Raw genomic sequence first — 26,994 nt, forward strand, 5'->3', positions numbered from 1 at the left:
TGAGCATTGCCAGGAGTGACCCCTGAGTGCAAAGTCAAGAGTAAGCCCTGACCATAACCACAGGTATTGCCACAAAACAAAACAAAATTCTGATCATTGTGGGGGGGGGGGGGGGGGTGGGAAACCTTTGAAAACAAAGAAACTGCCAGAAAATTTTCATAGTGCCATTATTATAGATATAATCTCTTCTTTTCACAAAAACTATTGCCATTATAAGTATCAACTGCAAATGAATTATTCCCGGGGAGCAAAAACTTTAGCTCTTCAATTTTACTATTTCCAACTAGGTAGAGATGTAAAAATTTTTGTTAAGTACCTTTTTACAGCCAAAAGCAAGGAGATCAGAGTCCTCTGTAATTACAGCTTGTACAATACCAACTTTGTTAAGATAGGCCAACTGCGCATCTGCTTCATAAGGAGCTACAAGACAATCTACTCCCTGAGCCCGAGCAGCCTGTAAAGAAAACATCACCATTAATGTCCAGCACAGTGTCTGGAAAATGCTGAAAACTTCCTTTTTCAGGTACATTTTATTATTAGTATAATTGACACGGTAATATTTTGAGAAATCATTTCCTCGAAAGTTTTTCTATTGTTAGTCCTGGCATATAGCAATTAATTATACAGTCACTGATATTTAGTAATCAATTTGTAGGTACCCTGGGATGTGACTCAGAGGTAAATTGCCTGCTTTGCATGCCTTGAGGTTCCAAGTTCAATTTCTGACACCAAGTACAATCCCAGAGAGAACCCTAACAATGGGAAGGGGGAAAAAGATCCATTTACAAATCTGGAGGGAAAAAAGATTCTTATTCATTCCAGATGAGTGAAGGGAAGAGCTATAAGCTACAAAACAATTATTTTATTTTTTTTATTTTTGGCTTTTGGATCACACCCAGAGATGCTCAGGGATTACTCCTGGCTCTGCACTCAGGAATCAATCCTGTCAGTGCTCAGGGGACCATATGGGATGCCGGGAAACAAACCGAGATCGGCTGTGTGCAAGGCAAACGCCCTACCTGCTGTACTATTGCTCCAGCTCCAACTTAATTATTTCTAACTATAGAAAGCACCTATTCTAAAATTAGTTATGCTCCAAAAGTATAAGTTATTTTGTGCAGCATTATTACATACTGGGCCTGGGGCTGGCAGTTAAAATCAAAGCAGTAGAACAGTGGTTTTCAGTCTTTCTACTTCAGTGATCTGGCATGGACTAGTGATAGAAGATTGCTGGTTTGGAACTCTGAATAATAATTTTCTCGTCAAAGTAGGCTTTTAGGAAGGGAAATGGCTCAAACAGTGGGAGTGCATGTGAGGGCTCCAGGTTCAATCCTCAGCACTGCATGGTCCTCTGAAGCATCTCTGGAAGCAACTCTGTAGCACTAAGGCTGGAGGAACCTGAGTACTGCAAGGTCTGGCCCAAAAGTAAAAGAAACCAAATGGGTTGTTGGAGCTGGGGATATATATAGCTCAATGACAGAGCACATGCAAATATGTCTGATTTTGAGCCCTGACCCCCATTCCCCCAAATAAATACAACAGTCCTCCCATCCCACAGTGCCCCAGTAGCCCTTAAATGGCTGATTATCATTATATGTACACATTCCCACAATCACATGTAACACACTCTTTATACTTCCATCCTTTCTTGCACTCCATTATTTCTTTCACTTATACAGAAAGAGTAAATACCCAAATGATTAAAAGGAGGTTGTGGTGGTGGGGAAAAATTAGCACTTATTGTAGTTCAGAAACTAGATGGTAAGACCACAGGCTGGAAAACAGATGGTTCCACCTCTGTCATCACACACATTTACCAAAAAATTTGAATACAGGCCTTAAAAAGGGGAAATGAAGACTGGAGTTATGGACATATTATCATTTTTATTGGAAAGCAAAGGAAAAAAAAAAACTAAGCAAAACTTTTAAGAGCTCCAGATACTGAGATGACAAAGCTGGTTCAAGAGATCTCTAGCATACTCAGAAATGCAGGTTATAGAAAGTGTAGAAGACTATTTATGAGAGGGGTGAGATGAAGCAAGGCATCTATCCCTCCCATCTCTGCAGAACATGTTAATGGAATTTATCTAAGTTACTGATCCAAAAAGACAGGACTTCACTGGAAGACTTCTCCCTTGAAAACTGTGAATCCTTTCTTCCATTGAAAAGAACTATTCCCTTCCTCCATGAACACATATACCTTGTTTTTAAGGTTTAGGGTTAAAGTAATTTCCTTTACTCACATATTTGAGATTTAATAAAAACCTTATAGCTAGATTAAGTGAAGTTATGTTGGCTTTATTTCTAATCCATCTTACTTTAATTACTTTGTGAGCCATAGCATGTGTAATATTGATAGAACGGGTAAAACATTCTCTAGCTTCTGACACTTTCCCCTCACGAAGAAGTTGTTTTCCCTTAAGCAGATTGGCTTGTCGTCTTCTGCAAGAAAAAAAAAAAAGACTGACTCAATAATAAACTATAAATGAAACTACAATTCAAGAATTTCTACCAGAATAAGTAAATGTTTGACTCATTCTAAAAGTATGATAAATCCTTGAGAATTAACCCAGACCATCTGGGCTTATAGCCAAAAAGAACAAGTGACTCATATAAGATTTTCGTAAACAAATTTTTTAGAAAAGATTGATTGTTACAAGACTTTCAACAGCAATGCTTCAAATCAAGGTAACTAAGACATTTAAGAAAATGTGAGGCAGAGCTATGACTGAATCAAAAGCAATTTTCAGGGGCCAGAAGAGATACTACAGAGAGTAGGGCACTTGCTTTGCACTCAGGTCACCCCATATGGTCTCCTGAGCACTGCCAAGAGTAATTTCTGAGCATAAAGCCAGGAGTAACCCTTGATTCCAGGTGATTCCATCCCCCACCTTATGCCCCCACCAAAAAGTAATTTTCAAATATAAACAAGGAGACTTTTTAAAAAATAAGAAATTTAAAATATAATGATTACACTGAAATATTAGAAATCATTTTTTTATATTGAAAAAGAGGAACATTACTGGAATAGTTTTCACGAACTTTTCCTTTGATAAATACTATAGAAAAACCAAGCAAGTGGAAGCAAGATAAACAAATGAGACTATATGAAATTACTAAGCTGTGATTCAATTAAAAAATAAATGAATAGCCCACTAAGGAAAAAAAATACTACAGAAAAAAAAGCTCAAAAAACTAAAAAACAGTGACATGAGAGATACTTATGAGAACTTCTAATAATTACTATGTATTTGAAATTATCAAATAAATGGTAATTTCTAGAGACTAAATGGATTAAAGAGGGAGAGAGCAGTAATTATATTCTTGAAAATAAAAATACTGCCATTCCCCCTACCCCCCCATCTTTTTTATAGTCATACTTGTACTGGAGCGATAGCACAGCGGTAGGACGTTTGCCTTACAAGCAGCCAACATGGCTGACCCGAGTTCGATTCCTCCACCCCTCTCAGAGAGCTCGGCAAGCTACCGAGAGTATCTCGCCCGCACGGCAGAGCCTGGCAAGCTCCCCATGACGTATTCGATATGCCAGATACAGTAACAACAAAGTCTCCAGTGGAGACGTTACTGGGCCCGCTCGAGCAAATCGATGATCAACGGGAGGGCCTTTACTTTACTTTTATTATTTTTTTAATTTTATTGAATCACCGTGAGATAGTTACAAACTTTCATGTTTGGATTATAATCACACAATGATTAATCACCCAATCCCTCCACCTGTGCACATTCCCCACCACTAATATCCCCGGTATACCCCCCCTTCCCACCCTCCCCCTGCCTCCATGGCAGACAATATTCCCCATACTCTCTACTTTTGGGCATTATGGTTTGCAATACAGACACTGAGAGGTTATCATATTTGGTTCTTTATCTACTTTCTGCACACATCTCCCATCCCGACCGGTTCCTCAAGCCATCATTTTCTTAGGGTCCCTTCTCTATTCCAGCTGCCTTCTCTCCTTTGCTCATGAGGCAGGCTTCCAGCTATGGAGCAATCTACCTGTCCCGTGTATCTACTATCCTTAGGTGTAAGCCTCATGTTATATTGTTTTATACTCCACAAATGAGTGCAGTCCTTCTATGTCTGTCCCTCTCTGACTCATTTCCCTTACTTAGCATGATACTCTCCATGTCTATCCATTTATAAGCGAAGTTCATGACTTCATCTCTCCTGACAGTTGCATAGTATTCCATTGCGTAGATGATATACTGGAATCTAATTTATTTATTTATTTTTTCTTTTTGGGTCATACCCGGTGATTCACAGGGGTTACTCCTGTTTCTGCACTCAGGAATTACTCCTGGCGGTGTTCAGGGAATCATATGGGATACTGGGAATCAAACCCGGGTTGGCTGCATGCAAGGCAAATGCCCTACCTGCTGTGCTATCGCTCCAGCCCCTGTACTGGAATTTTAAACATGGGAACAAGTATGAAATGAAAGAAGGGAAGGAGAAAGAGTAGGAAGGAAGGAAGATAAGAAAAAAAGTTGACTGTTTAGAAATCAGTCAAAACTAACTTTATTAACAGTCTATAAACTATATTTTATTCATTTTAGAACACGGGCTCAATTTCAGATAATCCTTTATAAAGCACTACCTTTTATAAAGTACTAACAATAAGAATTAAAATAAGTCCTCAAGAATTGATAGATTGAAAAACCTAAACCTGAAAAACCCTCTCTAAATTGATTCTAAGCATCCCTCACAAAATAATTCCTCAGTATATCTTTATAGATATTACCTTTGATAACTAAGGCCTCTTTACTAAGTGACTTCTGTACATTAATAGTGGGGGGGGGGAAATAGAATAGACGAGTGGTAGAAAACTCACTAAAATACATAAAAAATAATAATAGGTGATTAACAAAGTAGCTGACTCACTAAAATACAGAAATTCAAGACTCATTTTGGGGGCAGGAAAAAAATAGTACAGGGCTTAGGGTAGTTGTTTTGTCTGAGGCCAATCCAAATTAGATTCTCAGTACCCTATACATCCCTCAAGCCTGTCAGGAGTGATCCCTGAGCACAGAGCTAAGAATGAGCTCTGAGAGCCACCAAGTGTGACCCCTCCCAAAACAAAAACAAAAACAAAAAGATCACCAAAGTCCATTATAAAATTTTAAGTTAAATATGAATGACAGAGTACATAATTTTTCAACTAGAAATAAGTACACTATAATAAGTATGAAAAACCTGAATCTAGAAATGATTTTACTACATTTACAAAGGAAGGGACAGAGGGTTGGAAGGAGAAAAAGGAGGTAGGGAAGAAATGAAAGAAAAGAAAAAGCAAGATAAGTAAAAGAAAAATGAATCTAAATGTAAATGTACGAATCAATGTAACAAGAACTAAAAATCTATATTTGAAACTTTTTTTTATGGTCCAGAGGAATAATGTAGTAGTTTAAACTACCTGCCCTGCAAGCACATGGGGATGAGTTCAAATTCCTACCACCATAACGCAATCCTGGCAGGCCTGCAGTTTTGAGACTGGAAGTTCTTTTAGATCTCCAGCGCCCCAAGTGACTTCCAGCTGTACTGCAACCAGGTATATTTAAGCACCACAAAGGGTGCAATCCCTGACCCACCCCACCATGAGCACCACAAGTAAAAAGATAGAGAAGTGCCATGGAAGGATCTGACCAAACGTGTGTGAGCCACCACAGCAATCTCCAGTAAGCACTGCAACCATAACCAGTATGTCTCAATTGAGTGTGTGCTACCCAAAAGGCAAGTGTATAATCAGTACAAACTGATGTTAGCCTCAATGGGCGCCATAGCTAAAAAATGTGCAAACACCGTAGGCCAGCATGTGCATAAGCCCCCATTACCTCAACAACATCAACAACTATAAAGGAAAGAGAGCGGAGGCAAAAAATAAAATTGTTTAAGAAATAAGACTTTTTTTGGTGGCACTGAGGATCAAACACAGAGCCTCACATATATAAGAAAGGTACATCTCTAGCCAAAATAAAGGATTACTTTAAATGCCTGATAAATTAGATGAAAAACTATATAACAAACCTAACATATTATAATGCAGAACATTAGAAAAAGAAAGTAGGACTATACAAAAGATGTTATAATTGTACTAATATCTGACTTTAGTGCAATACATTGTTAACTAGAGATTAAAAGTCACTATACCTGTTATCTTAATTTACCACAAACTCTAAATTTAAAGTTAAGTAGCACAATAGCTTTAAAATAAGGCAAAAATTACAACTACAAGATAAATGACAAAATTACAAAATGCAGCTACATTTTTAACATACATTTCTTTGTAATTGATGGATTAATACAAATAGCTCTTACCCCCTCCCCCCGCAAATGTAAGATATGGGAGATTCGATTACCACAATCAATAAGCCCAATTTACTAAATACAAATTAAATTGCAATAACCGGAAAACATACATCCATGTTCAAGCAACCAGGGAACATATGTCCATGTACTAGACAATAAACAAATCTTGACAAGTTAAAATTTAAAATAGGGGAATCATAATGACCAAAATCCCTGACTTTCAGGCAATTAAAAATTAAACAGAACCAACTTACTCTCTTCTAGACTTCTCTACTTCGTTTTTAGAAGGTAAAGTACATCCGTCAAAAATCAGAATAGGCTTAATTCCATGAGATAGTAACATATTTACAAATTTCATACAAAATCCTACATACCTATGAAAATAAAGAAACTATATTTGACTGTTGCATATCATAAGATAATAGACTTGCTTTTTAGATCAGATAACCAAAATTGAAGTAAAATAAAAGGGGAATTACAGTAAACTGAAAAATAGCTGAACAGTAAGGAAATCATGAACAAAATGAAAGAGTAAGTTACTGAAAGAGAGAAAATATTTGCAAATTAAGTCTGATTTGCAAATTTTAAAAAAAATATACAAAATACAACTCAATAGCAAAATAACCAAACCATCCATTCAATTTAAAAATGAGAGAATTATCTGAATAGCAATTTTTCCTGCTAAGACATATAGTTACATGAAAAGATATTCAACATCATTGTATCACCAGAGAAATATAAATCAAACCAGGTATAATTTCCCATCTTACTATGGTTATCATCAAAAAGCCAAGAGATCATTAGTAGAGATATGGAGAAAGGGGAACTCTTCCTGAACTGCTGGTGGGAGTGTGAGAATATACAATCTTGTTATATATTCAATTTTGCTTTATCATGTCATATATTATATCATATCTCAATCTTGTTTTATCATATCACATATCTTGTTTTAATCTTGTTTTAATGACTGAATATTTTATAGAGTAATATATACAACAGAATGGTTATATGGTTGCAACACATAATTTAGTGATGTCTGGAGTAAATACTAAAAACTAGAAACAAAAATTTACAAAGTTAGTAGTGGAAAAGAAACAGCATTTTAAGTTTCATTTTTAATTGGCAAAGGATCAATACATAGTTCATACTTACCTATCAGTAGGTTCACCTTTGGCGAGTTTTTCCGCACAAGCAATGGCTCCTTTGTGAAGCCAGCAATATGTATCCACAGCTACTACCTGACCTTTATACTTTCTCACATGAATGGGTTCAGAAGCTTCTTTGAGAAACTGCAGCAATCCTTGTATCCCCATGGTACTGAGTTAACTACATAGTATGAAAGGGGAAAGGGAAAACAACAATATTTAAACCAATATATACTAACTCAAAAGTTTTTACAAAGACAAAGCTTGAATACCATTATAGTAGACATTATTTAAATATCTAGAGCTCTCCACTCTTGAACTTTCAAATGTGCTTCTGTCAAGCAACTTCCAGTCTGTAATCACTAATATTTACACTCTAATGCCATTTGATAGTTCCTTAATGTTTTTGCTTTCCAATAGTAACATATACTAACAATGAGCTTCCTTTCCAAATGTAACTGTTGAAATCTATAAACCCGGTCATATTATGGCATCAACATTGTCTCTACACAAAGCAACAGGGCAACATGCAAAATCCACATAGGTGTAAGCTCAGCATTTTAGTAGAAAAATTTAATAAAAACCAGAACTAGATCTGCACTTTTTAGAATTGAAATTAGCTGTCACCAGAATGCATTATTTCTGGGGCCCTGAGATACATACTGCATGTGTAAGGCCCTAGAATTGATCCTGACACCTTAAGAAAGAAACCGACTCCCCCGTAAAGACAAATGCTTTGGGGCCTGAGCGATAGCACAGTGGATAGGGCGTTTGCTTTGCACTAGCGGACTTGGGTTCAATCTTCGGCATCCCATATGGTCCTCCATGAACCGCCAGGAGTAATTCCTGAGCTCAGAGCCTGGAGGAAGAAAGGATCAGACGTCTGTCTTACCTGTTTCTACCGTTTCTAAGATCGATGCTCCAGTCCAGCAGTTTGCAATTTTCAAATTCACAGATTCGCAATACACCTAAGGGCTTTCAGAATTTCAAACATGGGGCAGGAAAGAAACGTGGATGCAACTAATTCTCAAGATAGGATTTAGGGGAAAAGAGTCTTCTACCTCTCAGCTAATCTCCCTAAAGAGTTTTCCTGCATTGAGGAGAACTGATAATTCACATTTCGTGAAGCTTTCGTAAGTTTTCCATAAGCAAGAGAAATCGTTACGGGTAAATACTTCTTTTTCAGCACCCGCTGCGGGCCAGAAAGGCACGTGTCAACTCCACATCCCCTGCGGCACTCTAGGAAGCCTTCTGGGCGCGCCTTTCCCACTTGGCTCCAGCGTCTCGTCCACAGGGTTGGTTAAGAGGGGCCCGCGATGCACTCTAGAGCGAAGCCGAGTCCTGTCACCTGCAGATCAAGGAAAAGCTGGGAGTCTGCATGTCAACAGTGTCCTAACTAGCTGCTGAAAAATACCAGCCGAGCTCGCTCCGCGGGTGCCTGCTCTAGGGCGCTCTCATCACTCAAAGACCAGCAGCCCAGCCCCGCAGATGCGCTTTCTCGAGCCCCCACCGACTCCGCAGAGGCAGCACCCCGGCTCCACTCCTCCAGGCTTCGGCTGCACAGTCGAGAAGCGCCCGCGTCCCATCTTCCCCCATTCCTGGAAGCCCCGGAACGCAGAACCCCACCGGGCTCCGGCAGCGCCGCGGCACTACGCGCTACCTTCACGTCCTGGGACGGGCTCTCCGGGCGCTCAAGAAGCTGCTGGGAGTTTGGAAACCGGCTCCGGGTGTCCCTCACGGACGTCGGCGGGAAGGCCAGAGGAAGGGCGCGAGCAGCACGCAGAGCCGGGTCGCGGTGCAGCGCCGCACAATGAAGGGCCTTTCAATTTGCGCGGGAGAACTGGCGGCCCCGCCCCCGAGGGAACGTCGTTACGACACATCCGGACGCCGGCTCCATCCCGTGAGGTCGCGCCGCTTTCTTCTGGGTCCAGAGACGGCCACGCTTCCGGCGCGACGCGACCGCGGCCGTAGGGCTCCATCCACGCTGGCTCCCAGAACCCGGGGAGGCCGACCTTCTGCTGTCACCGACTAGCCGGCCGGGCACCGCCCCCGGAATAACACGGGGCAGGCGCGGGGGCTGCTGGGAGTTGTAGTTTCCTTCTGACGGGAGGCGCAGCCCCAGGTTGTTTGGAGAGTGCGGCTCTGTATTTCAGTTGGAGCTGTTTTTGTTTGTTTGTTTGTTTGCCTTTTGGGTCACACAGGGGTTACTCCTGGCCTTGCACTCAGGAATTACTCCCTGCGGTGCTTGGGGGACCATATGGGATGCTGGAAATCGAACCCGGTGGGCCACCTGCAAGGCAAATAAATGCGCTGGCCGCTGTATTGCTTTTTGAAACCTGAGAACCATCCGTAGCTGGTATTAGTTCCTTGGTTTATGTGTTGTGTTGTTAAAATCGCCGTACTTGCCAGAGGGTTTCTTTTCTACGGTTCCAGGTTCGTCAGTATTTTCCCGGAATGAAATTATTGAATAATTAAGATGCCCAGTTTCAGAGAAACAAACATTTGTTGAAAAGGAAAAGAGAAAGGAACTTCCCCTGCGGAGGGAAGGAATTTAGCATAGGAATAAATGAAAGTATGGCTAATTTTGTAAAAGGTTTTATGGAAAATTGACTCTGTGCTTTTTGTTGTTACAAAGAAACAGAGGGTTCCTATTTCTTCCCACAGATACTCTGTTAAGTGTTGCCCTTTCATGTTGAGAAGTTTAACATACCCACTTTCCCAATTAGACCAGTGAGCCTGTCATCTTTGTAAGAAATATTTGGTAATTTAAGATTCCTTTGACTGTTGATCCTGGCACTGCCTGTGTTGTCTATCAGTCATCCCAAAGCCTGGGGCATAATTTAATCCACTCTGCTAAAGTATGACCTTGGAAAAAGTATAGAATCCCTCAGTTTCAAAGTGAATCAGTAAAGCACAGAAATGTTTAAATGTAGACAGGAGCAATTAAATTGAAACCACTTTCTGCACCTGGCAAGGGGAAACTGAGTTTTCCTCTTTCTTTAGACTCCAGGGGGAAAAGAGAATATGCTCATGTTTTTGGAGAATAAAACCTACCTTAAGTACTACCTAAGACTCCTCAAACTCTGTTTTAAACTGCTTATGACCCCCCAGATCTAGTAAGTGATTCAGATCTAGTTAAATTTGAATTTCATGTAAGAAAATTTCAAATTGTTTAAAATACTTTCAAAAACTGATTTTTTTAAATTAAAATTTGACTGGAAATGCTAGAAACTTTGAGTGCAAGGATAATGGTTTTCATATCTCTGGTGTCCAGCATTAGTTGATTAAAAAAATTCTGAATCTGTGAACTAATGAATGTCCTAGTACCACGCATTTAGGGTTTTTCTAGGCCGCCCTGCTTTTTATTTATTTTTTTTAATTTAGTTTTGTTGTTGTTGTTGAAAGGGGCTGGAGCGATAGCACAGCGGATAGGGCGTTTGCCTTGCACACAGCCAACATGGCCGACCTGAGTTCGATCCTCCGCCCCTCTCAGAGAGCCCGCAGGCAGAGCCTGGCAAGCTACCCTGATGTATTTGATATGCCAAACACAGTAACAACAAAGTCTCCAATGGAGATGTTACTGGGCCTGCTCGAGCAAATCGATGAATAACAGGAGGTCAGTGACAGTTGTTGAAAGACCACTGTGTAATTTAATTTTTAATTTGGAAGTTTTTACATCCATTGTCACAGAGCAATGTTTTTAAAGTGTGGACAAGGAAAGATCTTTTTGGGCTCTAGGAATCTCAGTAATAATTAGGGGTCCCTCTGAGTTTGCCCATTTCAGGCAAAGTTATTAGAACTACAAATTCAATACAACACACACGAATATCTTTCTAAGAAAAGATATAAGAGTTTGTGTTTGGGTAGGTGGGGTTCCTTTTAAATTTGCAGTGCATAACGACTCTCAGCCCAATTTCCTGACAAGCAAGTGCAGTGAAATACTGTGGAATGACGAAGTGCAGATCAAAACAGCATCCTTTGTTATAGTTATGAGCAATGGGTTTTCATTTTTGTTCCTCTATTATACTTGCTGTGAATATGTGTTTATACTCACTGTGAGTAAGTGTTAAAAATGAAATTTGCCTATAAATGGATGGACATAGAGAGTGTCTTGCTGAGTGAAATGAGTCAGAAAGAGAGGGACATATATAGAACGACTGCACTCATTTGTGATATATAAACATATCATATACCACAAATATATATATATATATTTATATTGTGGTATATATATTAGAAGACTAATATCCATGGCTAGGGAAAACATGGCTAGGGACTGGTCAATGGTTGGATAGAATCACAAGTGTGTGTGTGTGGGACTGAGGGTAGGTAAGATAGAGAAGAGACCAGTATGATAATAATAGCTGGGAATGATCTTTCTGGAGAAAATCTGATACAGAAGAGACCGCTATGGCAATAATAGCAGAGAATGATCATGCTGGACAAGACCTGAGTGTGAAAAGTAAGTAAAGGAATATTCTTGATAACCTCTCAGTATCAATATTGCAAACCACAATGCCCAAAAGGAGGAAGAGAGAGAGAGTCAGAGAGAGAGGAGAGAGAGACAGAGAGAGAGAAGAGAGAGAGTCAGAGAGAGAGGAGAGAGAGACAGAGAGACAGAGAGAGAGACACAGAGAGAGAGAAAGAGAGAGAGAGAAGAGAGAGAGTCAGAGAGAGAGGAGAGAGACAGAGAGAGAGAGAGAGAGAAAGTAAAGCACCTGTCATACATAGAGGCAGGCACGGGGTAGGGGATGGAAAATGATGGGACTAGGGGTAATTCCTGAGCACAGAACCAGGAGTGACCCCTGTGCATTACTGGGTGTGACCCCCAAAAAAGGAAAAAAAAAGTTTAAATAAATTAATTAAATAAAGATAAGAAAAAAAGAATGGAATGCTTAAAGGAGTACAGAGTTCTTGTCTTGCATGTGGCCAATCTAGGTTCTATCCCCAGTAACTCATGTGGTCCCCCAAACTCTGCCAGGAGTAATCCCTGACCACCAAAATAATAATAATGATAATAATAATAATAATAATAATAATAATAATGGAATGCTTACAGTATACCAGTATATAGATGAAGACGAGATGGTGGAAGTGTGAGAAGTGGTGATGATTGTCACCATTTATAAACATGGAACAAAATGTTCTTTTTCTGTAATCATTATTACCTCTCATTTGCTCAGGGTTTTGTTTGTATTTTGTTTTGTTTTTACACCGTGCTGGAAATTAAACTCAGAGCCAGGGCCTCATATTTGACTCTATGACTAAAATAACCCTGCACTTTCTACTTTTCCAATATTTGGGTTTGTCTTTTTTTAAATATTGTCCACTGTCCTCCCGTTGTTCATTGATTTGCTCAAGCAGGCTCAGTAACATCTCCATTTTGAGACTTGTTACTGTGTTTGGCATATTGAATACATCACGGGTAACTTGCCAGGCTATTTTTTTCATAAAGGCTATTATTTTTCATAAAGTTGTTCACAATAATTGATTTCATTCAGTATTTTAACACCAATTCCACCATCATTGCACCTTCCCACCACCATTATTTCTAATTTTCCCACCACTGAAGCCTGCCCCACAGGCAGATGCTAGATAATTTATTTTGTACTGCTTGTTATGAATACCATGAGATGTTGTGCTGCTGGATAAGTGGCTGACTGCTCCTGGAATTCTAAAATTTTAAATAATTGGGGTCTGGTGACCTCTCTGCAGCGAGCTGATGGGTTCCGAGATTCATCTGTAAGTCTCTGGATCATGGCCATTAATGCGCTTACATGGCACTTGGAGGCAGTTCATGGGCGTGATAGCCAGGACCCTTGAGACCTGGAGTTTGCAGTCACTGGTCCTGCAAACTTTGTTTTTTCATTGGGTTCTGGAGGTTTGCAGCCACCAAAATGCATACGGGGCAGGTGGAGGGTTGATGCCTGCTCCTATCTGAGGCACTCTGGTGAAACTGGCCTGGCACAAGGTGCAGAACATCTCTGGGTGAGCTGCTCAGTTTCAAGATTCATGAGCCTTTGGATCATGGCCGTTAATATGTTTAAAATGGTACCCAGAGGCAGTTATTGGGTGTGACAGCCAGGGCCCTGAAGTGGCAAAGAGATGGGAAAGAGCAACCCGACCTGTCCAAGATTCCTTGTGGCCTGGAGTTTTCAGTTACTGATCCTGCATACAGATTTTTTCCAATATGTGGATACATTCAGTTCTCTAGCCCAGTTAGATTTACTTGTATTTACATTTAATGTTTTTACAATTTAAACTTATTTCACACCAAGGTCACCGTCACGGTCACAGTCACGGTCCTCCCGTTGTTCATCGATTTGCTCGAGCGGGCCCAGTAACGTCTCCATCATGAGACTTGTTGTTACTGTGTTTGGCATATTGAGAAAGTCATGGGTAGCTTGCCAGGCTCTGCTGTGTGGGCGAGATACTCTCGGTAGCTTGCTGGGCTCTCGAGAGGGGCGGAGGAATCCAACTCGGGTCGGCCATGTTGGCTGCTGGTAAGGCAAATGCCCTACTGCTGTGCTATCGATCCAGCCCTATTTCACACCAGCTTATTTAACAAAGGGAATGGGAGGGAAGAAAACAAAAAACAAAACCAAAAATGATCTTTGAAGATTTTGTTAGCGCCCTCTTTTTGGGGGAATAGTGGTGTCATTTTTAAAAAAAACTTCTGGCACTTATCCAAAGCTATTGTAAATTTCAAGATGCTTTGGTTCAAATTTAGTCCCATTATCTTTCTTTCTAGATCTCGGAGAGCCCGGTAAGCTACCAAGAGTATTTGATATGCCAAACACAGTAACAACAAAGTCTCCAATGGAGACGTTACTGGGCCCGCTCGAGCAAATCGATGATCAAAGGGAGGGCCTTTACTTTTACTTTTTTTACTATCTTTCTAGATATCTTTGGAGGGGACGGTAATTGGGCCACACCCAGCAAAGATCAGGGGCTACTCCTAGCTCTGATAATTTCCAACTATCGTTGTCATAGTGATCCTTTCTCTATCCCAACTACCTTCTCCCCTGGCACTTGGTGCAGGCTTCCAACTGTGGACCAATCCTCCTGGCTCTTATTTCTACTGTTCTTGCACATTAGTCTCCTATGTATTTTTTTTTAATATCCCACAAATGAACGTTAAACAGAATCAAAGGCCTTCTTTAAATCAATGAACGTTAAACAGAGCGGCATCTTGAACTCCCGAGAAACCTCAATGAGCTTGGTTATCGTGTGGATATGGTCGATGGTGCTGAATCCTTTGTGGAACCCGGCTTGCTCGCATGGTTGTCCTTCATCTAGTGTTCTGCCAATCCTATTTAGGATGACTCGAGTGAACAACTTGTAGATGACAGACAATAGGCAGATCAGGAGATAGTTGCCAATGTCATGGATGTCTAACTTCTTGAACAGTAGTACTGTCCTGCTGGTTTTCCATTGGGACAGAACCTTGCATTCAGACAGGTGGAGAGTGAAGAGTCGAGCCAGTGTATTGATGAGTACTGACGGCAGGTTCTTCAGGTGTTCAGGTCTGACCTTGTCTGGGCCGGGTGCTGTTTGTTTCTTTACCGACGAAAAGGCGTGTCAGATTTCGGAAGGGAGAACTTTGGGAACGACATATCCATCCTGTGGACTTTGGTATGTCGGCAAGTGGACATGGCTAGCAAAGAGATTTGAGTAGAAGTCATGGATAATCTTCTCCACTGCCATTCTGGAGGATGGGATGGATCCATCAGGACGTCGGAGGGCAGTCATCTTGGTCTTGTAGTTGGCGAAGGACAGGCGGGCGTTATGAATACTTTTCCCGGCTTCTGCCGCATCTACCAGTACTTCTACTCTTCTCTCTTTGAGGTCTTCCTTGATTGCATCTCTGCACTGCTTTGCGAGCTCGGATGTTAGCTTGCGGTTGCCTGAGGCATGCGCCAAACCATGCTGGCGAATTAGCTCAAGAGTTTTCGAAGATAGGCGATTTTTTGTGGCTATCTCTCTCTTGGCGTTCCTCGCACATTCATGGAGGTGCTGAGCTAGTCGATCGCATTCCTCGTCAATGTTGTCAACAATGGCATCTTCCCATGTTGCCGCAATAGTACCAAAGAGTTCCCAGTTGGTGGTCATTCTGGGAGTTCTCTTTTTGAACTTTGCAGCCCTTTCTCCCCGCTCTGTGAAGTAGAATTTTGCATGAAGGAGACGGTGGTCTGATCCCGTTCGAAATTTTGGGACAACAGCGACATCAGTCAGGCAAAACCGTCGATTGAATATGATGTGGTCTATTTCGTTGTGGAATCGTCCACCGGGAGACTCCCATGTCCATCGTTTAGATTCTGTCTTTTGGAACTGTGAGTTACCATGAATGGTCTTGGTTGACATGATGAACTCAGACAGTCTCTCACCCTGTTCGTTCCATTCTAGGCCATGGGTCCCGATGTGAAGTTCTTCAGCTGATCTTCTCGGTCCTATCTTGGCATTAAAATCACCCACAATGATCTTGTAGAAGGTGTGGTCTTCTTTATAGAACTTCTCCAGCTCCATGTAGAACTTCTCGATTTCTCTTTCATCATAACGAGATGTTGGTGCATAGACAATGAAGATAGAAACTGCAGGCAGTGAGCCACATCTATTCAAATGTAAACATCCGATTCGGGTTGTTAGGCATTCGAATGAATCAATGCTCTTGGCCAAGTTTGTGTTGACAAGGACACCGACGTCTCCAACACCTCTTTTATCGCATGTTCCGAGGAACAATTCTTCTCCAGTGTCGAAAACGGCATGGTGAGATTCGTGTCTTCTTGTCTCGGTCAGACCAATGATGTCGTACTTGATCATTCGCGCTTGTACCATCAGGTCCTCGATGGATGCATCTGATGCTAGCGTACATGCATTGAAAGTACAGACGATCATTTTTGTCTTCCTTCGTTGTGGCAGCCTAGGTCGGCCTTGAGATTTTGTCAGTCTCTCCTTTCTCATCCTTCTCAGTGCTGCCATGTCGGTGAAGCCTTCAGGGTCAGGTGAATGAGACCAGTTGTAGTTACTGGTTCTGGCATATCGAATACACAACGGATAGCTTGCCAGGCTCTTCCGTGTGGGCGGAATACTCTCGGTAGCTTGCCAGTCTTTCCGAGAGGGATAGAGGCTTTTGGGGCGACCTTTAATCACCCTTGTAGGTGTTACCATATTTGAACCCTATCAAATACGGTACAACAATTCCGGAAGATGGGTATTTAATATCTTATGATGTGTTGCTTCGCGGCCGTGCGGGTCTGGAAAGCATCCTGGAGTGTGGCGACGGCTGGGTAGTGGGAGTAGTGTCATTTAAAGAAGGCCTTTGATTCTGTTGAGACGGAAGTGGTCATTGAAGCCCTAGCCAATCAGGGCATTCAAGCCCAATACATCAGGATCCTCCGTGAGCTGTATTGTGGATTCACTACCAGGATCTCACCATTCTACAAAGAAGTGATCGTTGATGTTAAGAGAGGGGTGCGGCAGGGTGATACCATTTCACCAAAACTCTTCAGTGCCACCCTCGAGAACATCATACGCTGACTGGAATGGGAAGGAATGGGAATGAAGATAGATGGTCGGCAACTACACCACCTCCGCTTTGCTGATGACATTGTTTTAATAACACCAAACATCAGCCAAGCAGCACAAATGCTGGCCGACTTTGACCGTGAGTGTGGAAAGGTAGGACTACAGCTGAATCTTACGAAGACAATGTTTATGAGAAACAGCCTCGTTCCTGACGCCCCATTCCCTCTCAATGGAATGACCATCTCCGAATGCAACAGCTATGTGTACCTAGGTTGAAAGGTCAACATGACAAATGACCTGGCACCTGAGCTGCGCAGGAGGAAGAGAGCGGCTTGGAACGCCTTCAAAAACGTCGAAGAAATAGCTAAGAGGACGAAGAACCTCTGGCTCCGGGCACATCTCTTTGATTCCACTGTTCTTCCTGCATTAACATATGCCTCAGAGACCTGGGCCCTACGTAAACAAGATGAGAACCCTATTCAGGTCTCCCAAAGAAGAACAGAAAGAGCTATGCTTGGAATATCACGTTTCACTCAAATGAGAGAAAGAATCCGGAGTTCTGACATCCGTTGACGATCAAGAATCAGGGACGCGGTCTCATTTGCCTAGGTGTCGAAAATCAGATGGGCTGGTCACGTAATGAGATTGAAAGACGACCGCTGGACTAGAGCTGTTACTGACTGGATTCCACGGGATGTCAAAAGACCACGTGGCTGCCCACCTACCAGATGGTCAGACTTCTTCGTCAAGATCATGAACAATCGGTTTGAGGCCCTTCATGTTCCTGGAGCAAACAGATGCCATTGGGCTACACTAGCACGCGACAGGGACAAATGGAGACGTTACTGGCTCCCGCTCGAGCAAATCGACGACTAACGGGAAGTTAAGTGATTAAGTGATCCCACAGATGAGTACAATCATTCTGTGTCTGTTCCTTTCCTGCCTCGTTTCATTCAGCATGATTCTTTCCATGTCCGTTAATTTATAAGTGACTTTCATGACTTCATTTTTTCCTAACAGCTACATAGCATTTCATCGCATACATGCACCATAGTTTCTTTAAGCAGTTGTCTGTTCTTGGGCACTTGGTTGTTTCCAGATTATGGTTATTATAAATAGTACAGCAATAAACATAAAAGTGTAGATGGCTTTTCTGCAATATGTTTTTGAGCCCCCAGGGCATATTTCTAGAAGTGATATTGCTGGGTCAAATGGGAATTCAGTTTCTCGTTTTTTGAGGAATGCCCATATTGTTTTCCAAAAAGGCTGGACCAGTCGGCATTCCCAACAACAATGGAGGAGAATCCCTTTCTTTCTGCATCCATGCTAGGACTGTGTTTTTGTTGTGCTAGTATTGGTGGTGTGAGATATCTTATTGTTGTTTTTTTAAATTTAATTCAATTTTTATAAAGTTGTTCACAATGGTTTATTACATTCAATATTCTAACACCAGTCCAAACACCATTACACCTTCCTACCACCACTATTTTCAGTTTTCCCAACAACCACCCCAAGGCTGCCCCCAAAGCAGAACATGAACAATTTGTTTATTTATTTATTTTGCTTTTTTGGGTCACACCTGGTGATGCTCAGGAATTCCTCCTGGCTCTGCACTCAGGAGTTACTCCTGGCAATGCTCAGGGGACTATATGGGATGTTCAGGATCAAACGTGGGTCAGCTGCATGCAAGGCAAATACCTTCCCGCTGTACCATTGCTCCGGCCCTGAATAATTTATTTTTATTGCTTATTATGAATTTTTTTACTTATTTATTTGCTTTCTGGGTCACATCCAACGATGCTCAGGGGTTACTCCTGGCTCTGCACTCAGGAATTACTCCTGGTGGTGCTCGGGGGACCATATGGGATGTTGGGGATTGAACTTGGGTTGGCTGCGTGCAGGGGAGGTGCCCTACCCACTATATTAATCTCTCCAGCCTATGATTTATTTATGTATTTTGCTGGAGTGATAACACAGTCAGTGGGGAGTTTGCCTTGCATGTGGCTGACTCGGGTTCAATTCCTCTTCCCTTCTCGGAGTGCCCAGCAAGCTATTGAGAGTTATCCCGCCCGCACAGCAGAGCCTGGCAAGCTCCCAGTGGCGTATTCGATATGCCAAAAACAGAAATAACAAGTCTAACAATGGAGATGTTACTGGTGCCCTCTCGAGCAAATCAATGAACAAGGGGGACAGTGCTACAGTGCTATTATGAATTTTCTAAAAGTGATAAAAATGTTTTCTTAGAATAAAGTGTGTGGAGATTGTATCTTATGCTGGAGCAATTAAGCCCTTTTATAAGAGACTACTAACATGTTGTTACAGGTTGTCTTTTGTGTTAGTATTTTCTTAATCAAGATTGGTTGCCTTCTAATTTGCATCCCATCTAATGTGGTATACTACTCCTGGTCTATCAGTAGTGTAAAGTATGAGGTGTCACTTCAGGAATTCTAAAAATTTGAATGGGGTGATACAGCTGGAGTTAAAATTTTAACTGCATGGTGACTGTGGGGTCCAAAAGCATATTCACATCTTGTTGATCTCTTTTGTGATTTACTTATGAGTCTCTGGATCATGGCTGGTTAATGAGCTTATATAGTACTATAGTTTATAATAGTATATAGAGGCAGTTCGTGGGTATGACTGTGAGGTTCCCATAAGAACAGGGAGAGTTGGGAAGAGGTCGCCTATCCATGACTCCATGAGACCCTGGGGATTTTGCTCACAAAACCCACATCCCTGAGGTTTTCAACAGATTCATTGCTGAATGAGGTTCATCCTGAGCCTGTAAAAGTTTGTGAGCATGATGGCCATTAGTTTATGGAGATGTTCAGCTGCCAGGGCTCTGTTTGGGTGGGTGGTGGGCCTGCCTCCCTCCTGGGTACGCAATATAAGACTTGGCTTGGCACGGGATCTGGAGGTGTCTGTTGTTTTGATTTATATCTCCCTGATGATTAATGAGGTAGAGCATTTTTTTCATGCACCTTTTGGCCTTTTGTACTTCTCCTTTGAGAAAATTTCTGTTCATTTCTTCTCCCCATTTTTTGATTGGATTGGATTATTTTTCTTGTAAAGTTCTACCGTGATTTTTATATATCTTGGATATTAAGCCCGTATATGATAGGTATTGCATAAATAATTCTTCCCATTACATGGGCTGTCTCTGTATCTTGGTCAGTGTTTCTTTGAGGTACAGAAGCTTCTTAGTTTAATGTGTTTGATTTGCTGCTTGGCATATTTTTAGACTGTTTGAATGTTTTATTTTAAAAACTAGCAGTTAAGACAAAATATTTCTGCTTCATGAAATATGACCATTTGAAAGAGAAATACAGTATAGGATGTAGCACTGTAGCACTGTCCTCCCATTGTTCATCGATTTGCTTGAGCAGGCCCAGTAACATTGTGAGATTTGTTGTTACTGTGTTTGGCATATTGAATATATCACAGGTAGCTCGCCAGGCTTTGCCATGCGGGCGAGATACTCTCGGTAGCTTGCTGGGAGAGAGGGGTGGAGGAATTGAACTTGGGTTGGCTGGGTCAGCCATGTGCAAGGCAAACGCCCTACCTGCTCTACTATCGCTCTAGCCCACAGTATAGGATGTAGATGACAATTAGTAGAGGTCATATTAGTTTGAATAAAACTTTTATTTTAATCATCTTATATAATTTATACAAAAAAATGATCACTGGCTGGAAGCAGGAACTGTTAATAAATGATGCCGAGGGGCCAGAGAAATAGCACAGCAAGAAAGGCACTTGTTTCACACACTGCCAGTTTGGGCTGCATCCCATATGAGCTCCACTGGGAGTGTACCCTGAGCAGCAATCCAGGAGTAAGTCTTGAACACAACTGAGTGTGACCCCCAAACAAAATAAAACAAACAAAAAAAATATTGACATAAACGAATTCAGTGAGAGGGATAAAATTTATTTCAGCTCATACGTTGCATTCATCTGGTAAAATTCTTGAATGAAATAACAATATGCCTATAACATTTCAAAATAGAATTAAATAAAATTTATTAATTTAAAAGACTATGTGTGGTTATAATTAATTTGTCTAAGGATTGAATCTGATTTGGCCATGTGCAAGGCAAACACCATACTCACAGGAATATAGCTCGCTCGAGCTTCTAACAACCCCTTTTGCTTAAAAAATGAAAGGCAAGTTCAAGTGCTGCCAGAAGCACTTCATTATTCATTTAATTTTGAATTAATATTTGGTTATTACATGCTCAGAAACTTTTTTGTTGACAAATTCTTTATAATCCATACATTAAGGTATGCAATGCATAGAGAATAGGATCCCACAGTTTAAGAAACTAGACTATACACTACACCTGCAGAAATATTTTCAAATTATACATGGAATTTATATCTATTGTCACAAAATGAACACCATTAAAACTGTGACCACATCAAGAAAAAATGCATAAAATAGGCCTTTCTCAGGATTGGCAGTGAATCAATGTTTCATTAGAGAAAATGATGAATGCAAGGTTTTCTTTTAGAGAGACATAACCTCTAAACATAACAACTCTGGGAACTGGATAAACAGTTTATACAAATTTATTGCTTCTGTTTTTCATGTTGGTTCTGAAGTTAACAAGGAACATGGTCCAATTTAAGGGTCTTAAGAGGCTGAGGAAGGAGGCCTAATGTGATGTAGAATCAGGAGCACCTTCAAATGACTCTATGAATAGGACCAAAGATCAAGTCAGTTGATCAGAGATGATGTGCATAAAATGCAGCTGTACTTGTTGTGTTTAACTTTTGTGCATAAAAATAAAAGGTAAATGATTATTGCCTCAGTTTGCCTTTCATACTATTTCTAAGTTTAGACAGCCTATGATAAACCTTAATTAAAGGAAAGCTGTAAAGGAAAAGAAAGGGTAGTTCAGCTAAGCTAATTTGACATGAAATATATCTGTCCCACCCAATAACTATAGTTTTTCTCTGCTGAAAAAGAAATTGCTATATCTCAATTCTTATAGCTGCCACTTCTTTGAATTTCTATTTGATAATAGAGTACTTTTATAAAACATCTTTTTCTTTTTATTATTTAAGCTAAGAATAATTTAGCTCCTTTGAGGGATTTTTATTATTCAACATAGTCTATACTTTGATTTATTTTTAAATCTTGCTTATAATGATCATTTCCAATTCTTTGATTTCTTTACATGAAAAAAATAATTTCAGCCAAAATATAAAAATCAATTAAAATAATCAGGTACAGAGAGTAGTTCAAAGACCAAGGATCACATTATCTGTCACAGCACCATCCAGTGAGGTCCTGTTGTTCCCAAAGTACCACTGGAGTGTTAGTGATGCCTCCAAGCACAAATGGACCCATACAGCACTGCATTGCTCACTCTAGCACTGAACCATTATACACACACAGTCAGCCTGAGTAACACACCCAAGAAAGAATTAATGAAATATTAACCCCTCCAAGAATGTTAAGATATGCATCCACATTATATTTATTTGTAGTCACTTCTAAACAGAAAGTAAATAACTTCTGACTTTAAGAAACTCTGGCTATTTTCCCCTCAATAAAGAAAAGATAGCCAGAGGTGTGACTGTTAAGTAACTCACTTTGTAGACCACATAGCATAACACTCTAGTGATTTGTCTTTTACTGTATACATCTGACTGTAATTCTGATTATAAATTAAGGTGGGCAACTTGAGGAGTAGGAAGGTTAATTATTGATAACCATATATTTTAAGTTGATATATCCTACTGCATTTATATATTTTCTTATGTGTAATTTTGTTGACAAATAAACAAGAAACATTGGCCATTTGTTAAACAGATTTCAATGTGTGAAAGTTGACTAACTTTGCCGCCTACCACACCTGAGCTAACTACAAATTTTCATGTAGAAAGTATGGCACAAGGATACACAAAGGGTGAGGGTTACCCTTTCACTTTAAAATAAAGCCTAGAATGTTATTTAGTTCTTTAAATTTTATGTATATTTCAGACTCAGGCATTCATTTTTGATTTTTGTCTCTTCATTTGCTGATGTGTGGGAAAAAAGAAGGAGCCAGATTTATTTGTGGAATAAGATTTTTTTTAAGACTTCTCCTCCTCTGTGTCTGTAAAATAAAGAAAATGTCAGTTAGAAATTATATGACAAGTACAAACCTCTGAGCACATTGCAGTATATATTGAGTTTGCACCACATGCAGCAGGGCTCAGGGCTTACTCCTAGTGGGGTTTAGGAACCATATGTATACAAGGGATGTGCTTTTCCACTGTACTATCACTCCAACCTCAACTTTTTATTTTTTGATAGAATTTGATCCTTCTAGAAAAAAAACATAGTTACTTAACTCTGCTGTTTGTCTTCACAGAGCAAAAAGTATAGCTCTCACATGTTTATTTTAAAATTAGTATGTCAAACTAATTTAACCAAAAGCTTCCTAGGATGTTGGAAATCCTACATCATATATTAATTTTAACAAATTTCACTGACTTACATAAAAATAAAATAAATGAAATAAAATAAAGTGATGATATTAATGAAAATTTTGAATTCATTAAGTGTGTGTGTGTGTGTGTGTGTGTGTATGCATGGTGCATGGGGTCAAACTCTAGGCCTCATGTGCTCAGCACTGAGCTGTCTATTGTTGAAAGCTGGTATTTTTAATTATTATATGTATTTACTTCTTTGTAGAATGGTGAGATCCTGGTAGTGAATCCGTAATACAGCTCACGGAGGATTCTGATATATTGAGTTTGAATGCCCTGATTGGCTAGGGCTTCAATGACTGCTTCCATCTCAACAGAATCAAAGGCCTTCTTTAAATCAATGAACGTTAGACAGAGCAAACCCGGCTTGCTCGCGTGGTTGTCCTTCTTCTAGTGTTCTGCCAATCCTATTCAGGATGACTCGAGTGAACAACTTGTAGATGACAGACAATAGGCAGATCGGGCGATAGTTGCCAATGTCGTGGATGTCTCCCTTCTTGTATAGTAGTACAGTCCTGCTGGTTTTCCACTGGGATGGAACCTTGCATACAGACAGGTAGTGTGTGAAGAGCCGAGCCAGCATATTTATGAGTACTAACGGCAGGTTCTTCAGGTGTTCAGGTCTGACCTTGTCTGGGCCAGGTGCTGTTCATTTCTTTACTGACAAAATGACGTGTTGGATTTCAGAAGGGAGAACATTGGGAATGACATATCCATCCTGTGGAATTTGGTATGTTGGCAGGTGGACATGGTATCAAAGAAATTTTAGTAGAAGTCATGGAGAATCTTCTCCATTGCCCTTCTGGAAGATGTGATTGATCCATCAGGATGTCGGAGGGCAGTCACCTTGGTCTTGTAGTTGGCGAAGGACAGGCGGGCGTTATGAATACTTTTCCCGGCTTCTGCCGCATCTACCAACACTTCTGCTCTTCTGTCTTTGAGGTCTTCCTTGATCGCATCTCTGCACTGTTTTGTGAGCTCAGACATTCCCTTGCGGTTACCTGAGGCATGCGCCAAACGACATTGGTGAATAAGCTCAAGAGTTTTCAAAGACAGGCCTTTTTTTTGTGGCTATCTCTCTCTTGGCGTTCCTTGCACAATCATGGAGGCGCTGAACCAGTTGATCGTATTCCTCGTCAATGTTGTCAACAATGGCATCTTCCCATGTTGCCGCAATAGTGCCAAAGAGCTCCCAGTTGGTGGTCGTTCTGGGAGTTCTCTTTTTAAACTTTGCAGCCCTTTCTCCTCACTCTGTGAAGTAGAATTTTGCACGAAGGAGACGGTGGTCCGATCCTGTTTGGAATTTTGGGACAACAGCGCATCGGTCAGGCAAACCCTTTGATTGAATATGATGTGGTCTATTTCGTTGTGGAATCGTCAACCAGGAGACTCTCATGTCCAACGTTTAGATTCGGCCTTCTGGAACTGTGAGTTACCATGGATGGTCTTGGTCGACATGATGAACTCAGACAGTCTCTCACCCTGTTCATTCTATTCTAGGCCATGAGTCCCGATGTGAAGTTCTTTGGCTGATCTTTTCGGTCCTATCTTGACATTAAAATCACCCACAATGATCTTGTAGAAGGTGTGGTCTTCCACCATTCTACAAAGAAGTAATCATTGATGTCAAGAGAGGGGTTCGGCAGGGTGATACCATTTCACTGAAACTCTTCAGTGCCACCCTCGAGAACATCATGCGATGACTGGAATGGGAAGGAATGGTAGTGAAGGTAGATGGTCGGCAACTACACCACCTCCGCTTTGCTGATGACATTGTTTTAATAACAACAAACTTTAGCCAAGTGGCACAAATGCTGGCCGACTTCGACCGTGAATGTGGAAAGGTCGGACTATAGCTGAATCTTACGAAGACAATGTCTATCAGAAACAGCCTCATTCCTGACACTCCATTCACTCTCAATGGAATGACCATCTCTGAATGCAACAGTTACATGTACCTAGGTTGAGAAGTCAACATGACAAATGACCTGGCACCCGAGCTGCTCAGGAGGAAGAGAGCGGCTTGGAATGCCTTCAAGAACTTCGAAGAAATAGCTAAGAGGACAAAGAACCTCTGGCTCCAGGCACATCTCTTTGATTCCACTGTTCTTCCTGCATTAACATATGCCTCAGAGGCCTGGGCCCTACGCAAACAAGATGAGAAAGATATCCGGGTCTCCCAAAGAGGAATTGAAAGAGCTATGCTTGGAATATCACGTTTCACTCAAATGAGAGAAAGAATCCGGAGTTCTGACATCCATCGACGATCAAGAATCAGGGACGCGGTCTCATTTGCCAAGGTGTCAAAAATCAGATGGGCTGGTCACATAATGAGATTTAAAGACGACCACTGGACTAGAGCTGTTACCGACTGGATTCCACGGGATGTCAAAAGACCACGTGGCCGCCCACCTACCAGATGGTCAGACTTTTTCGTCAAAATCATGAATGATCGGTTTGAGGCCCTTCATGTTCCCGGAGCGAACAGATGCCATTGGGCTACACTAGCACGCGACAGGGACAAATGGAGACGTTACTGGTGCCCGCTCGAGCAAATCGACAACTAACGGGAAGTTAAGTGATTAAGTGATTAAGTGAATCTCTTATACTATTTTCTACTCACAGTGCTTGTTTCTATTAATTAGTTAGTTTCAAAAATGTAAAAAATGTATTGCATGACACAAGGTTTAATACTTCCTTTCTCCATAGTAAGACTGAAAAATAACCATGTATATGTACTCTGATCTATGTTTTCATGTTTAATGTTTTGTTACTTTTTTAAATTATAAATATATTTGCTCGAGCGGGCCCAGTAACGTCTCCATTGGAGACTTTGTTGTTACTGTGTCTGGCATATCGAATACTCTCGGTAGCTTGCCGGGCTCTCCGAGAGGGGCGGAGGAATCGAACTCGGGTCGGCCATGTTGGCCGCTTGTAAGGCGAACGCCCTACCGCTGTGCTATCGCTCCAAATTGTTTAAAGTTATTAATATTTGGAATCAATAATTTTATTAATTCTAAATTCTAATGAAAAGTATTTAAGGAAATAGTAGGTTCCAGCAAGCAAAATTCCCTGCTAAAGCATGAACAAAAATTAAATGTTTGTCAGAAAAATAAACTCATCTTGCTTGATACATATGTTGCATATATGAAGGTGGATCATCGTAGCATGAAATTGTATATGGAAAGAATTTATGAAGAGATCTCAAGAAAAGCCTAATGTGTATAGCCATCAATATTGTTGGCATGTATAACTCTGCTAAAGAATACCAAGACGGTAGAAGCAATAGTTCTAACATTAGTGAACTTCCAGAAAAGGTGAAAGTCTGCACTGCTTGCAGAAACCAAATTCTGGTCTGGGGGATGGGGGTGGGGTGTGGGGGTGTGGGAATAAAAATAAATCTTTTATTTCCCATCTACTATCACTGTGATTGTGATTTTTCATCTCATCACCATCACTCTCCCCTTCTCTAGTACTGCCACAGAAATAAACGAAAATTCCCAGTCAACAATCACAACACTA

The 26,994-nt window shown here is 40.9% G+C and overlaps 2 protein-coding genes across 2 annotated transcripts in view; both read right to left on the reverse strand.

The window, feature by feature from the left end:
• The window catches only part of EXO1 (exonuclease 1), a 39,733-nt gene extending 32,095 nt beyond the window's left edge, over positions 1–7,638 (reverse strand). The window contains exons 1-4 of the mRNA XM_056138295.1: positions 7,478–7,638; positions 6,580–6,699; positions 2,319–2,442; positions 317–454 (exon numbers count right to left, since the gene is read on the reverse strand). Of these exons, the coding sequence (XP_055994270.1) occupies positions 317–454; positions 2,319–2,442; positions 6,580–6,699; positions 7,478–7,638 (543 nt within the window). The remainder of the gene's footprint in view (positions 1–316; positions 455–2,318; positions 2,443–6,579; positions 6,700–7,477) is intronic.
• A 15,374-nt stretch (positions 7,639–23,012) lies between these two features.
• WDR64 (WD repeat domain 64) overlaps positions 23,013–26,994 on the reverse strand; it is a 180,870-nt gene continuing 176,888 nt past the window's right edge. The window contains exon 30 of the mRNA XM_056106911.1: positions 23,013–23,096. Coding sequence (XP_055962886.1) covers positions 23,013–23,096 — 84 coding nt within the window. The remainder of the gene's footprint in view (positions 23,097–26,994) is intronic.

Source organism: Sorex fumeus, unplaced genomic scaffold (genome assembly GCF_029834395.1).
Source record: "Sorex fumeus unplaced genomic scaffold, SorFum_2.1 ptg000007l, whole genome shotgun sequence".
Classification (NCBI taxonomy): domain Eukaryota; kingdom Metazoa; phylum Chordata; class Mammalia; order Eulipotyphla; family Soricidae; genus Sorex; species Sorex fumeus.